At 39.4% G+C, this 15,420-nt stretch overlaps 1 protein-coding gene across 1 annotated transcript in view; it reads right to left on the bottom strand.

Annotated features, from left to right (window-relative positions):
* The window catches only part of slc24a3 (solute carrier family 24 member 3), a gene marked incomplete at its 5' end in the record, with an annotated part of 263,277 nt that extends 248,549 nt beyond the window's left edge, over positions 1–14,728 (bottom strand). The window contains one exon of the mRNA XM_080482318.1: positions 14,491–14,728. Within this exon, the coding sequence (XP_080338444.1) occupies positions 14,491–14,728 (238 nt within the window). The remainder of the gene's footprint in view (positions 1–14,490) is intronic.
* Between the last annotated feature and the right edge of the window lie 692 nt (positions 14,729–15,420).

Genomic DNA, 15,420 nt, shown 5'->3' on the forward strand with positions numbered 1-15,420 from the left:
CTAATATGGCAGTTACACTGTGAAAGTATAACTATAATTAATTTTCCAACAAAAATATACACAAATGGCAGGGGACTAGTTTCACTGAAGGAAAGAGATCATGCTCCTTACAACAGTTTCGACAAGGGCAGAGCGATTCGATTCATCACGAGTGAGAAGCAACACCAAGGGGACATTTTCTGCCCATCTGCAGCTTTGGGACTTTTGTGTAAGTTCATATATTTATTTAATTTGTATTCTCCTTATAATACATGCCAGTTATGTCCTTTAATTTTTACAAACAACTAGAGAAGTCTAAATTGAGTAACGGGACATTTATTTCAAGTATTTTATTTACTCTGTCTTCGGACTTCGGCTAGCTTATTTGCTGTGTCCTGCTAAAATAATTGGCGGATAAAGTAGCTAGCGTGTTGTGTGCCTGTTGGTTTGTTATGTGCGTGTATGTTTGCTTTATGTTGAAGGTTGCCAAATGTTACTTTAATAGTATTTTTCAAATACCACGTTTTAAAGTTGTAAAAAATCCTATTCTCTGCCATGTATAGAGATTTGTGTCTTTCCTTTTGTTGTTTGAGGTATGCTGTGTTTGATTCTTTGCAGGGTTGTTCTGTAAAATGGTAGTATATTGGTATGAAGGTAGTGAGGCTATTAAAACCATATTTTACTGTGCGCTTGGCTGGTATCGGTACGTCGCGTACCGTCACCGCATTTAAGATTTAAGATTTAAGAAGCTTTATTGTCATTGTGCAAATACAACGAAATTCCGTTTGTTGCATCACTAATAGCAGCAGCAGCATGTCACATTCACATTCAAATAAAAAATAGTCTTTGGTAAGGTGGTATTTGGTATTGAAGTGCAAGTTCTTTTTGGGGGGGCAATTACCGTCAGAAGCTAATGGCTGCTGGATGCCCTTAAGTTCTTGTAAATAAAAGAAAAAGGGGAGAAGAAAAAAGCAAGCCTGTCAAGAAGTCCAAAAAAGGAGAGGTCCACTACTTGTCAATGCCACCTGAAGGACAAACTGACGAAAAGTCTGAGGAGGACAGGAGGACCATTCGTTTAGAAGTGCAGAAAAGACATCCAGATCTTCAGCTCGTGAATGAGCTAATGACTGCAACTTTCTCACAGAGAAGACAAGAGATCATTGGTGATGAGACACTCATCTCTACCATCATGGACAGATGGCCTGTGTCAGTGAAAGACAGGTATTCATTCCTTTGCTCATAAGAATCATGGACAATTCTCAGTTAATTGTCTTGAGCATTAATACCATCAAACAGCATTTAATCATTTTGTTATACATTTCATTATCATTTTAATCACTGGCAGACTGATGACAAAAATTGCTTATTTTTGGCCTAATCTGCTCTGATGTTTTTTTGACTGACAAGCTCTCTTTCTCTCACATGTCATGCTCAGGGTAAAGAAAAAGATTTATATATAAAAATACAGTAGGAGCCCTGGCGAGCTCAGTTGGTAGAGCATGAGACTCGCACTCTCAAGGTAGCGGGTTCATGTCCCACGTTGGGCGCCACCTTCCCGTGGGCTCACCACAGACAGGAAAGGTTCTTAATCGGTGCTCAGACTGCCACCCCCGCGACCCGGAAAAAGATAAGCGGGAGATAATGGATGGATAAACAAATACAGTACAAAGTCAAACACTTAAACTACAGCCTTCCACACACAAACTGCACAATAGACATACACACAAACAAACTTCAGCCTTACTCACAATCTTCTGTTTCTATGGTCTGATTTATTAGAATTAAATAAAACAACCAGTGATAAACTGTGTTAAAAACTTAATGTTAACTTCAATATGGGAAAATAACATTTCATGTGTAATTTTTATTGATAATTTAGCAATGAACTATTTAACTTAACATATTTAACCCCTTAAATTATGGAATACAACAAAACAAAATCATGGGAAATAAAGGGTGCATCAATAAAGGATCAGACAAGCCAAACTTGAGGTTAAATAAGATGCTAATGGTTCTGGTGGAGTTTTCAAGTTTGTTTTTTTAAATAAAGACATAACAATTATTGATTTTGTTTGAACATAAAATTAAAGTGGAAATGAAACGGTCAACCAAGTTAAACAGTTCACAGACTAAACAGTTCACAACAGAAGTGTGAAGTGTTTTATCCTCGGCCTGAACTTTATCAAACTCATGTTTACACCCAAGAGCAGTGCAGTAGTGTCCCGTCTTTTGTCTTCTCTTCTCTTCTCCTGTGGCTCATCAGTCTTCATCGGTCACTCTGTTGTCTCTTGTAATGATCTCTCACTGTGATGTGAACAAACAGACTCGAAGCAGCTCCGAAGCCAACCAACCCAGTGACGTCACAGCTAATAGTACTGCAAGTTGGCGGCGCTCTTGCAACGAAAGATAGAAACGACGATCTGTTTTTCTTTCATATGTTTATATTTTTCATGTTTATTATATAATTATTTATAAGAATAGGGCTCTGTCTAGTAAATAATGTTTACTGCTTTACGTTGAGTGCTTCATTTCCATTTTAAGTGTCAGTTAAAAGTATGGACTAGTCCCCCTGAACAGACAGACCCGCCCACAGCTCTTGCTGATTTGCATTGTATTGCTTTTGTCTTTTCCAGACGGCTTGACTCATCGATTAAATGCAATGACAAAAAGCAAATGGAAAAGACAAAGACAAAACAGGAGAAGCATTGACAAAATGGAATAAGCAAAGACAAGATAGAAAAAGAATATGACTACTTTTGTATATTTTTTGTATTATTGATTCTCTTTATATTTCCACATTTATTTCCTTTTAATTTTGGCACTCATGTGATTCCATATTAACCAACCAAAAAAAAAAGAAAGAAAAGCTGCACCCACCCACCCCATGGATATTCTTCAATGAGATGATTTATTTTTGTAATAGTATAAGTTTTACTGGTTTTGAAAACTATTTGATAATATTCATATTGTTAATTAATTTAGAAATGCCAATGTAACAAATTTTCATAATCAAACCCTGACCAGTTTTTACAGTAATTCTTAAAAATAGTCACATTACTAGGCTGAATCACACATCAGTGTTTCCTAAAGGATTCTGTGTAGTGTTTCCCATTAATTATTGGGAAACACTGCATATTGTTCTGTATTGAACACAATATGAATCCTAGTAAATGTGGATATTTTATTGTTATTTACCTAAAAGGTTGTGTTCTTCTAACTGTTAAAGTTGCAAGTTATTGAATATGTGCATGTGGTTATCGCAAGGTCCACGGAGAGACCCTCGACCTTCTAATGAAAGCAATGCAGATTGGACTGTTGATCAGATATGAAGGCGTTCTGCATGATGCGTTTCCTCCTCACCCTTCAACGTGGCTGTCGTAGTTGAGGAGACAATCATCCTTCCCAATGACCAGTGTTCAGCGAGAATCCACGGGCTCAGAAACAAACTACTTGGGTATCGGTTGTAAAGCGAGTTCTGTGGATGAGTGGCTCAGAGGACTAAGTTGAGTGTAACTCTGATTTAGTTTTTTCTTCTTCTTTTCTTAATAAATTTATATGATTCAAGTTAATTATTGATATGAATAGCACTTGTAAAAAATGTTAACTTGGTTGACTGTTTCATTTCCACTTTAATGATGGTTCATTGCATTCTATTTTGTGTTATAACTTCTGTTCATTTGATTTACCCAGGCTAATAGCCTAATGTTCACCTTCAGTCACTGTTAAAGAGAAGTTCTCTAAATACAGATATTTTGTTATGTGTCTGACCAGTGCTGATGTCTGCAGTTTTGGACACTACTGATTAGATGGACATTTTGAGAAATATTGTCATGCAATGCAACATGAAATTGCAGTTAATGCTGGTTAAAATTAAAAGATATATTTTTGAAAGAAAACACTGTAAGAATTGCGGCTTTATGTTCAGATTGTAGTCATTTTCTGCAGTAATTGTTTGGTTTTGTGAAAAATATAGACATTTTCATCATGTATACTGTGGTTATTATGGCACTATTATACCGGCCCTGCACGTTCAAGACGAAATTGGGCTGTATGTGGCCCCTGAACTAAAATGTGTTTGACACCCCTGGTCTAGAACCTAATTTTCAACCATCGCATTTAACAAGCTTGTTGTTGCATTGAGTTTGGGAAACCTGGACGGGAATGCAAAAAGATCATGAACTCTGTACAGAAAGGATCCTCCCAGCCAGCAGGTTCCAGCCAGGAACATATTTACGAATAACTGACATTCATAATTACTAAAACTCGATGCCACACAAATCAGTTGTCAGAAAAGTGTGGAAGTGTGGGACTGCAGATTGTGTTAGTCTTTCGCTACGAATTACCGCCGAAACAGGCAAATTTTTTTTTAATGAGTGGTAATGTAAATCTTAATTTTCCTTTGAATTACTGAATTAAATTATAGAATGTGACAAAAACTGCAAGTCAGGAAAAAAAACGGATTTCATCAGCTATGTCTTAATTATGTAATAAAGATTTCATAACTTTTCAGCACTCGGTTTTGGCAGATTAGAGCATTTCTCAACACCATCTGCTTAAAGTAATCAGGGCTCACCATTAAGGCTTGTCCAAACGTCTGGGGCTAGTAAAAGCTTTGCTCGGGCAAGTGAATCATCTACCCACCTTGCCCGAACGGGCTAGTGATTTTTTTGGCAATATTTAGACGTTTTTTCGGGAAACATCACTTGGTATCACCAACGGATCACATCATCGCTGGGCACGGCAATTTTTGAGTGACGTTTCAACGAGATCTCATCCCGAGAGAGCGATCACGTGATTCTCGCGTTTTCGCCGATGATAGCGTGGGAAAACAGCCTGAAATGTGAATGAAAACATCTGGAGAGCGCTGCTGGTAAGATAGTCGTATTTTATTGATCGCAACTGTGCTTAAAGTGGGCCGGTATGCAGCGGTACACAGTACTGGCTCTTTTAAATTTGTGTGTACGGTGCGTGCGGAAATTTTTTGTAATATCCGGACTGTCAGCCGCTACTTTTTTCACACACTTTAAACCCAGCAACTTAAACAGCGAGGCTAAGTTATGGATTTTTACTTGTAAACGAGATTCATGCCGACGATACATGGGTGATGCGTTCAGGTGCATCACGTAACTCTGCCCTCCGTGGCTGCGCTCCGGGGCTGATCGATCATCTTCACAGGAAAATCTTCTCTCCTCACAATCACAATCAGCAAATACTTTATGAGATAAAACCCTCAGTGTATGTGTATTTTTGCAGTAATTTATTTATTACTGGACTGGACTTTATTTCCCTCTAAAGTCCAGTCCGTGGCCCCACCATGGAAGCAGTGTTTAAAACTTGTTTTTTTCTTAAAAAAAAAAGAAAGAAAGAAAAAAAAAACTGCAATCCCACAGTGAAATTCATGCCCTGTTACAACGTGGACACATGTGCTTATAGACATGTGTGGCCTATACTGTATATGTGCAAATATATTTTTTCTTTTCAAATATGGTGGGTGCAGCTTATATTAATTTATTTTTTTCAAATAGTTTATGGCCCATATTAAGATTCTCATCGACGTCAACATTTTTCACAATTACACACTTAAATTGTTATATTACTGTACAGGCAGAACATTTTCTAAAAATTAAATTCAAATAGTATTCAGCAGACTGCACCAGGTTCCTGTCCTGCAGCATTTTTTTCACAATCACAAAAATCACACCTAATTGAAATATTGCTGTCAAGGCAGATTTTAAAAAATTCCCTAAAAAATCTAATTGTTTTCAGCAAACTGCACCACATTCTTGTTCTGCATGACCCCAGGTACCTCTGGGTCAATTTTCAAATGGATTCACTGCAGCTTTTTTTCACAGTTACGCCTTAAATTACACCCAATACATGTAATGCCGTATAGACTGATTAAAAAAAAAATCCCCACAGGGACAACAACAGCATATCTGAACTTATTCAGGATGGTGTGTAGTGACATCCACTCATCTCTATAGCTCTCTCTTACTCACTCTCATTCTTTCCTTTAATATTGTAGGGGGAACTATTAAAAGTATGCCAATATTTAAATAAATATGCAATTACTTACAACATGTACTTGTGTTTTTTTGGTTGTTTTTTTTAATCTCACACTATAATAATAAAGCCGCCGGTGGATCCACACTCTGCACTAGGTGCCTTTATTTTAAACTGACCAGCTGCCGTACAAAATGTCTGCGCACACCACTGAATATTATGTTATTGTCCTATATTTGTATGAGAGACGGACAGCATGTCACCAAGAAGTGTACCGACACTTATTTTTTTCCACTTAAAGCACTGGGTAGCAAACACAAAATACATTGTAGAATAAAATGATTTATACACAGAGTTGAGAGTAGTAACTTGACATACATCAGTAGTTAAGTTTCAAGGGTGGATAAATGTAGTAAATATCTAAAAGGTTACACCAAACATTAAAACAAGCAAATTGATCCCCATGCACCCAGCCATGTTGGACCCCCAACCCCTTCACAAGGGTCCAGTACTAGAGTGAAATTAATTCAAGCACATGCACTTGTACTTTTATGACAGTTGAGTAGTAACTTGAGATATATCAGTAGTTAAATTTTGTGGGTGGGTAAATACAGAAAAAGTTACCACAAACATTAAAACAAGCAAGTTGGACCCTATGCACCCAGCAATGTGGGACTCCCCGACCCCTTCACAAGGGTCCACTGCCAGAGTCAAATTAATCTAAGTACATGTACTTGTTTATTCAAAAAACAGCGTCTGGAGTAGTAGTATTCATTCACGTCATCACTATGTTATTGCCACTTTACTGCTGACCTTATAACAAATACCACCATCTCTAAACACATATTTTTTTTTATTTACTCTTCATTCAGTTTTGACAGAATGAAAAAGACTATGGGCACTATACTGCGATTTGCCCATTAATCAGATCATCCAATTGGCACACGATCTGTTGTAGGCCATGTTTACATGACGACCATCAACAAGAAACTGCAACTTGTTTGTGGTTTTTGCTTAAAAAGTTTCACATTGAGATAAGAACGTTTTGATCACGGTCATTGGTGCATCAAAAATCATTCCTTCAAACTCCAATCTACGTTACGATGGAACTAGTTGAAATATCAACTTCTGATGAGATTTTTGTGAATCCCTTTCATTTAACAAGGTGCCCCCTTGTCAACGGAAACACATTGACTTAAAAACAACAGCACAAGTATTTTTTCCTGCTTCAAAACAGCACCAAACTGCAACACGTTTTATGTGCATGTGAAGTTTGAATGTTAGGAGTGTATATATATATATATATATATATATATATATGAAAATGGTAGTTGCGTAAAATTAGCAAAGACTCACGCATTTATTTTTTATTTATTTTTACTATGTATGCATCTTTACCCATGCAGTCCATCCAACCAATTGTCAATTTTGCTACAGAAGGACTGATATCAAAAAACAATAAACATTGAACCCCACTTGTCGAATATACAAATGGGTTGTGGGTATAGGTGTTGAAGAACTTCGACTTCATTAGTATCTCTGCTGACCTTGGACTACAAACATCTCCCCTTAAGTAAAGACCGCCTCCTTCCTCAGGAAGACCGTTCAACTGTTCAACATCAAGCACCTGAAGCAGGTGGCGATGCCTCTTCAGCACTTCATAAACACTCCCAAAGCGAGTGTTGTGTTTTCAAGACCTCACCCACCATGATGTCTTCTTGAAGGAGAGAAAAAATAAAAATTATCTTGTACCCCTCAAAATACAGACTCACTAGTCCACAGAGACACAAACGCACCTACGCTCTTTTAAATGCACAATAACATGATCTCAAACTATTAATTCTGACATGCACATTCAATATATAACATTCAATTTTAGTCAATTTCTCTCTATTTACATAGTGCGGAATACAACACAAGCAAGCAGAGGAGACTGTGGAAATAGAACACAGATCGTGTGAAGATATTTAAGTCCTAGTTTGGGTAGGGATTTTCTAATCTCTAGATTTATTTCCCAATTTGCAGCTGGGGCTTCTCAACATTTTCTCGATGTTCCTGAAACCAAAATGGTACTCATTCAATCACCACATCTAGTTACCACCTCAAGACTTCCCAAAACTTTGCACATGTGTGACCCCACCTTTAAAGTTCCAGCTTTAAAAACACCAGATACAACACAGTTCTGAACCACTGAAGTGTTATAGCACGCTCATTTCACACCATAGAGTTTTCTTCCTCTAGAACGAAGGTAATGTATGAACAATTAACGTTTACCTTCCACTGATAATATTAGAAAGTGTTGATTCAAAGTGAAATATTGGTCTAAGCTTTTGGGAACATATCTGATAAATACTCGTTCTCTCAACAATGTTTTCAGAAGCAGAGAAGCTTTCTTATACATCCAAGTACAGTGAAAGTAAGCGCAAGAAAACTAGCGAGGTAACCATTGAAACGAGAATCGACAACCCTACAGCTCAATGTTGTGCATTAGCTTGTCCTGTTGATATTCGCCTTCATGTTGCTTTCTGTGTAAAAGACAACACTGTGTCACTGTGCACTTGATGTCAGCTGTCATGAAGCGTCATTTTCCTTTAATTGCACTTGCTACAACAGCTCTTTGGGGCTGATTGGAACCATCTTTGAATAATTGACCTAAAAGCTGGATGAAGTTTTGTCTTAAGAGTTTTGAAGAATCCTCTCTTGTTAGAAAATAGAGTGTTCAGTGAATTTCTCAAATTTATCCATCTGGGTGTGGACACTCGCTCACCGCTGCCTTCACCTCTTCTCTCCATCCACCTGCCCTCCCCTGAACCTCTTCATCTCCCCTTTTCTCTTGTGATTTCCCTCACTACATGCTGTCCTTGCTTGCACCCACTTTCCCTGCTCATACTCACACATCCACACACCCTCTCCCCCATGTTCCCTCCACTTTTGTCTCTTCCTTTTTAGTCTAATTTAGCTATGAGTCCTGAGGCTTCGTCAGTGCAAAGTGCTCTGTCTGTGCTCCTCCGCTCTCCCCTCCCATCCTCCGCTGGCGTGCCAAGAGAAAGGGACCCACCGATGGGAGCTTTAAGTTATGTAATGAGATCATCTGGAGACTAATGCTGGATACCAGATATACTAAACAACCATTAGTGGCCTCTCTATAGCATGACCATTTGTCTGTCCACCGCACACGCCTTTTAGGTTGGTCACAGATGGATGATGGGAAGACTTTAGCTTAAGCAGCAGGGATCAGTGACACAAAAATGTGGAGATAATAGCAGAAATGGCATCTGTTTGCTTGGCTGAGTAAACTTGGAACCTATAGTGCTTTTGTCCTTCACGGTTCATGCTTTTATCTTGTGGTTTCAGGAACGAAGACTCAAATGCATAAATAGAGGGAAGTTAAAGCAATGGAGGTAGAATCGAGGACATGACAAGACAGAGAAAAAGTGCGTGTGCATCCACGTGTTAGTCCCCAGGGAATACAGGAACACCTTCACACGTGTCTGCATGCAAAAGCCCGAAGGCAACTAAACCCAACATGAGCAGAGGTTTGATTCCGCCATGTGGGAGTCCATGCATTAAATTCTATCAATTAGAAATACGCGTCAGGGTTCTGTGATGTTAGCTCGACACGTGGAGCTCAGACTAATGTGGCCGTACAGTTTAGTGCTGAAGCAACAAATCAATTTCCAGGTTAGATTTTGTTCTCGTTCTGTTTAAATTAAAAGGCATGAGTTCCTCCAAGAGGCTAAACCATTGAAAATATTAAACTAAGGCCAACAGTTGTGGAATTATTTTTAATAGCTGATGGCAACATGTTTGTGAGTTTAACAGAGTGCCAGTACAATATTAATATTTTAGATTTTATTGAGCGAAGAAAATGTTACCTTTGAGTTCATTCATGAGAATTCTTGGAGCAGTAAAGATGGGGATGCTGGGGACAATGAATAATACAATCTACAGTCTATGAAAGATGCTTTTAGCTTGGCTATACAGTAAAATATTCTGAAAAATGAAACCATCAATTAAGCTCCTTAATATTATAGAGAATTTGCAGTTTTATCAAATTCACACATTTTTCCTGTATTCAATGTGTTGACAGAGCAGACAAGTTAGTCATTCAACATTATGTGAACACTCGGTCACTGTGTTGTGTTCAAATGTGTTGCGACAAAGGTCCCTAAGCTTTTTCTTTTACTTAGACCCCCTCAGATTACCTTCAAATAACGTTTCAATTTCTGATCTCTCGATTCCAGTAAGTCAAACACTGGTGGACATACCCACTCTCCTCAACATACAGAACTTTCAGCCCTCAAAATGAAAGTAATGTGCAGTTTCCAGATTTCTTTTCGAGATTCAGAAACAAGCCTGATTTACTAAGATCTGGTATGAAGCATGTTGAAATGTATATTATACAAATATATTGTGCTGTCAGTTTGTGTGTTGCAGGTGACCAACTACCACCATGAGTGACATCACACGCAAACAGAGGTGTACAAAAGACACTCTTTGGACCATGTTTATATAAGAACGATCTGCCGGAAACTGTACTAATTCAATTGTCCAATAAAGCCCATTATGACTTTAGTTTGTTCAAAAGTATATCGCTTTCTTCTTTTCCGGTAAGTAGGTGTCTAAAACAACTGTTTTCAGATGTATTGAATCACAGAATAAACTGAGTGTTTTAGCGATCTGGGAAAAACACCCAATCATCCATAGTAATGATGGCGATCATGTTAAAGGATGGTTTGTGTTAATATGGGCCGGATGCAACACTTCACATATACATGCAAACTTTTAGTAAATCAGGTTTAACCTGAGGTAGAGCCGGCTAGCTCAGTTGGTAGGGCATGAGACTCACAATCTCAAGGTGGTGGGTTCATATCCCACGCCAGGTGCCAGCATCCCATGGGTTCACCACCCGCAGGAAAGGTTTTTCATTGGTGCAATGTGATCTGGGTGACAGTGCTCAGACTGCCACCCCTGCGACCCAGAAACAGATAATTGGGATAATGGATGGATGTCTCAACACAGACAAAGGCACCTCCTCCCCTGTGAAGTTACTTATTAAAATGAACAAAAACCAACAAAGTCTTTAACAGAAAATAAATTCTTAATTTTTATGTAGTTTGCAGTAAAGCCAACACTAAATTAAAACTGTATTATATTTGCACAATACTAACTCAACTAAAATCAGAGGAAAAAAACATTGTTTTCTTCAGTCAATTTATTTAATCCATAAAGATGTATGAAAATTCAATCAATTACAGCTTTTTGGTATTCTTTTAAAATTAACAATTTATTCCTGAAGAATTTACAGAACACATCACTATTCTGAGATTAAATAACAGTGAACGTTCTTTTAAAGGGGACATATCATGCTAAATCCACTTTTTTAGCCCTTAAATGCATTTTGTTGTATATTTAGAGTGTTTAGAAGTACAGAAAAGTTCAAAGTAGTCTCTTCAGGTGCTCCGTTGATATCTTTATATTCTGTTTTGGTCATATTTTGCGATCGGTTTCGATTTTTCTATTCTCTATTACGTTTTTTGAACAATGACGTCACAGTATTCTCAGCGGAACTGCCAAATTAGGACATCGACATTTCGAGCAATCCGCCATTTTTGTTTCTCGCTGCGATTTTGTAGTCCAACCGAAGTTACGAGAGGATAAGTCGAAATGTTCGGTTGTTGGATGTAGTAACCCACAAGCTTCGTTACACCGTCTCCCAGCATCAGAACCTTTTCGAAGTGCCTGGTTGAGTTTTATTTTTCACAGAAATGTACCCACATCTGTGGGTAAGGTCATTTTTGTGTGCGCGAAGCACTTTAAGGACGACTGCTTCAGCAACCTCCGCCAGTATAAAGAAGGATTTGCCGAAAGACTTGGTCTGATTGAGCGGTCAGTTCCTTCTATCTATGGAGACGACGAACAGAGCACTTCGGTAAGCTGTATATAACGCTAAAAAGTGTGATGATAAGACGTCCCTGTCATTGTTTTGTTAGCATTAGCAGTTGCACCGTCTTCATATGTTAGCGCTGTGTGCTCGTTTTAGATTATAATGTAACTTCTGTGTTAAATAGTCGTTGTAATACAGGCAGTATTGTAGTAGTGGGCATGGATGGAGAAGTTAGTGTAAATATAGTAACACACCATTGCGTTACATCCATATGAAGACGTTGTTCTGTAGGTGCATCATCGTCATTTTCATCTCGCTCCGCCGGGTCCGACTCTGGCTCCAACATGTATGGCTGGATGGACAAATCTTCCGTTGTTGACATTTTGTAAATAATGTGTGAATATAAAGTTTCTGCGCCGCTAGATAATTGTATCTGTTCTATCAAACTACAAAGATGGCCGAACAGGGTGGCGTTGAACCGAGTGTCACCTCTGCAACCTGGAGAGGAGGCGGGGTATGAAGTGTTCTTTTGCATTTGACGAGACCGCCCCAAAACGAGTTGCTCTCAGAAGCACATCAGAAAAGGGGTTGAAAAGGGGCCTGTGGAGCTATAATAATGAGGAATTCAGACCCAAGCATTGCAGTTCCGCGTTGTATAGACCACAACTGTATGATTTATATGTAAAAAGGAAGGATTTAAAAGCATGATATGTCTCCTTTAAGAATCACTAGGGTTAGGGTTAGGAAGAATCTCAGTTAGATTTATTTTTAAACCACAACATGGTGAGATACATTTATTACATTTATCTATTTAATAGCACTGTATTAGTCCCCAAGTGGAAATTCATACCGATTGACCCATCAGTTGCAGCTGCACAGAGCAGCACTCACGGGGAGCTTGGGGGGGGCGGGTTGGTCTTGCTCTGGGACCCCCAGTGCATGTTTTTGGGAATGTGGGAGGAAACCAGAGTACCAGGAGGAACAACACACATACAGCGAGAACATGCAAACTCCACACAGAAAGGCCCCAGGCTGGATTGGAACTCATGACCTTCTTGCTGTGAGAGCACTAACCACTGCGTTACCGTGCGTCACCTTTACTCTTTCTAACAGAATTTTATTGCCTAATAATGACATTTGCTTGTGATTTTGTAAACTTACACTAAAGAGTTTTAAAAAAGGGTGTTGAAATATTACTTAAATGTTGAAATTCTCCACTTCCAAATACTTTAATGGGTTTAAAGGGTTAAAACAGCTGCAGAGCTGAATGTTGTTTGTTTGGTTTTGTTTTTTTAAAGAAATGAGACATGTCTTGTGTCTTCAGTCTGTTGTTTTGTTATTGCACATTTTGTGATTGTAAAGCTGCTTTTTGTTGTTTCATTTGAATGATATTTTACATAATCAATATTCAATGTTGTGTTCACGTTTACATCTCCAATAATTCTTCTGTGAATCTTGCATCTGAAATTAATTTAAAAAATGAGAATTTTTTTTACTGAATTGGGAAATACAGAAAGAAAAAAATAAACGTAAATCTAATAATAACTTTGTTAATACACTTGTTAATTAATTTGCAGGTCAAAATCTGCTTTATTGTGGGACTTTAGATTGAAAGCTTGAGGAAAAGACGACATTAGAAAAACATGTCCCACAAAAACAAACAAGTATGCAGATGACATTAATGTCTTTGTGCTGGGAGATTGGTTCTTTCAAGAAATCGTGCTCTTTCTCATGCCAGAAATTTGTATAAGTTGTGTGGGGTTTTTTTGTTTTTGTATTCGATAAAGAGTGTATCTATAGTTCCTACAGCAGCAGTTAGCCGTTAGTTTCTTGATTTTACAAATTTTTTCCATTCCAGTGGAATGAAATACATATATACTTTTGAGAAATAAATGCATTCTTCCTGCATATTCTGAACTGTCATTCTGACTTTGCAAAGAATGGATGCACAGAGCGTGGAAACATGATTTATTGTGGGCCAGATCAGGATTCTCAGTGGTTTTAGCAGGAGCTTGCATGTGCAGCTGCTGACTGACTGCAGCATTGTGTGATAGTGAAAGGATTGTCAAGTTTGCTGAGGAACCAGTCACCATCCATCCCCGAAGTGCTGGTCACACTGCTGGTGTCCTCTGAATATCTGTCAGGTATCTCACCGCCTCTGCTTTATCAGCTGTATCTGCTGAGAGCCGGTGGGAGACAAACAACAACCCAACAACAACAACAAAAAGTACATATCTGTGGCGTATTTCAGAGCAACACTGTCTGCTACCACTTCCAGGGGATTATTAGTTACAGATGTTGAGCTGCCAGGAGGCATCTTGTTGTTTAGTTCTTTACAGTGATGAATGTTTTGCTGATCCTGCACAACAGTAATTATCTGCACTAATCCAGCATATTTCCACTTCACATACACATGTTTTTTCAGCAAGGGGAAAGTTTTTTTGTTTCTGTTTAATGCAACAGAAAACTTAGAGAGAAATGTGAAAAGCTCCCATGTCAGTGACTGTCTGCCTGTTGTTTCTCCTGCATGCCACAAACGGCTCCAAAACAAACCCAGCTGTAGGAGGAATTCGGGGGAAGGAGGGAGAAGGAGGGGGATCGGGCTTTAAACTGCCGCTCACCTGCTTTCTGGAACCCCGCGACGAGCCCCAGCAGAATCCCCGCGAAGCACATCCGGACCGCGAACAACTCCTTTCGCTTTCGCCGCTTGGCTTTGCTCCTCCACCGGTCGAGCATCACTCCTCCGCCGCCGTCGCCGTCGCCGCCGCCGCCGCCGCCTCCTCCTCTTCCTCCGTCTTCTTCTCCTGCCGCTCCTCCGGCGGCCGTCTCCGGCATCCTGTCCAGCACCACAGCGGCCATGGCTCTGCACAGCCCCGTGCAGAGAGTGAAGCGAGTGGCAGAGACGTGAAGCAGAGAGGAGCCGCAGCTTAGCGCGCGGGAGGCGGTATGACTGTATTGGCCATGCCTGCGTGAAGTCAGCCGCCAGGAGCGCGCGCGAGGTGTTATGAGTGGATTGGCCGTGGCCGGGAGTGCGCACGGCACGGTCACGCTCAGCTTGCAATAAAAGCACCACACGCGTAAAACTGGATTTCTGTATTTTTCGTATTTTTTTAAATCTTACAAAATTTTCTTAAACCAACCATGCTATTTGGTGACATATTAAATGTTCATCCATCCATCCATCCATCCATCCATCCATCCATCCATCCATCCATCCATCCATCCATCCATCCATCCATCCACCCATCCATCCTTCCTTCCATCCATCTATCTATGCATGCAGCAGCCATCAATCAATGGATCCATCCATCCATCCATCCATCCATCCATCCATCCTCTAACCATTCATATAAATCTCTATGTATGCATGCATCTGTCTGTCTATCCATCCGCCAATCATCCATCCATCCATCCATCCTCTAACATCCATCCATCCATCCATCCATCCATGCGTGCAAATCAACTATGCTATTTTGTGACACCATTGAAAGTTCATCTATCCATCCATCCATCAATGCATTCATCTATCCATCTATCCATTAACAATCCAT

This window comes from Lipophrys pholis, assembly GCF_963383615.2.
Source record: "Lipophrys pholis genome assembly, chromosome: 15".
NCBI lineage: Eukaryota > Metazoa > Chordata > Actinopteri > Blenniiformes > Blenniidae > Lipophrys > Lipophrys pholis.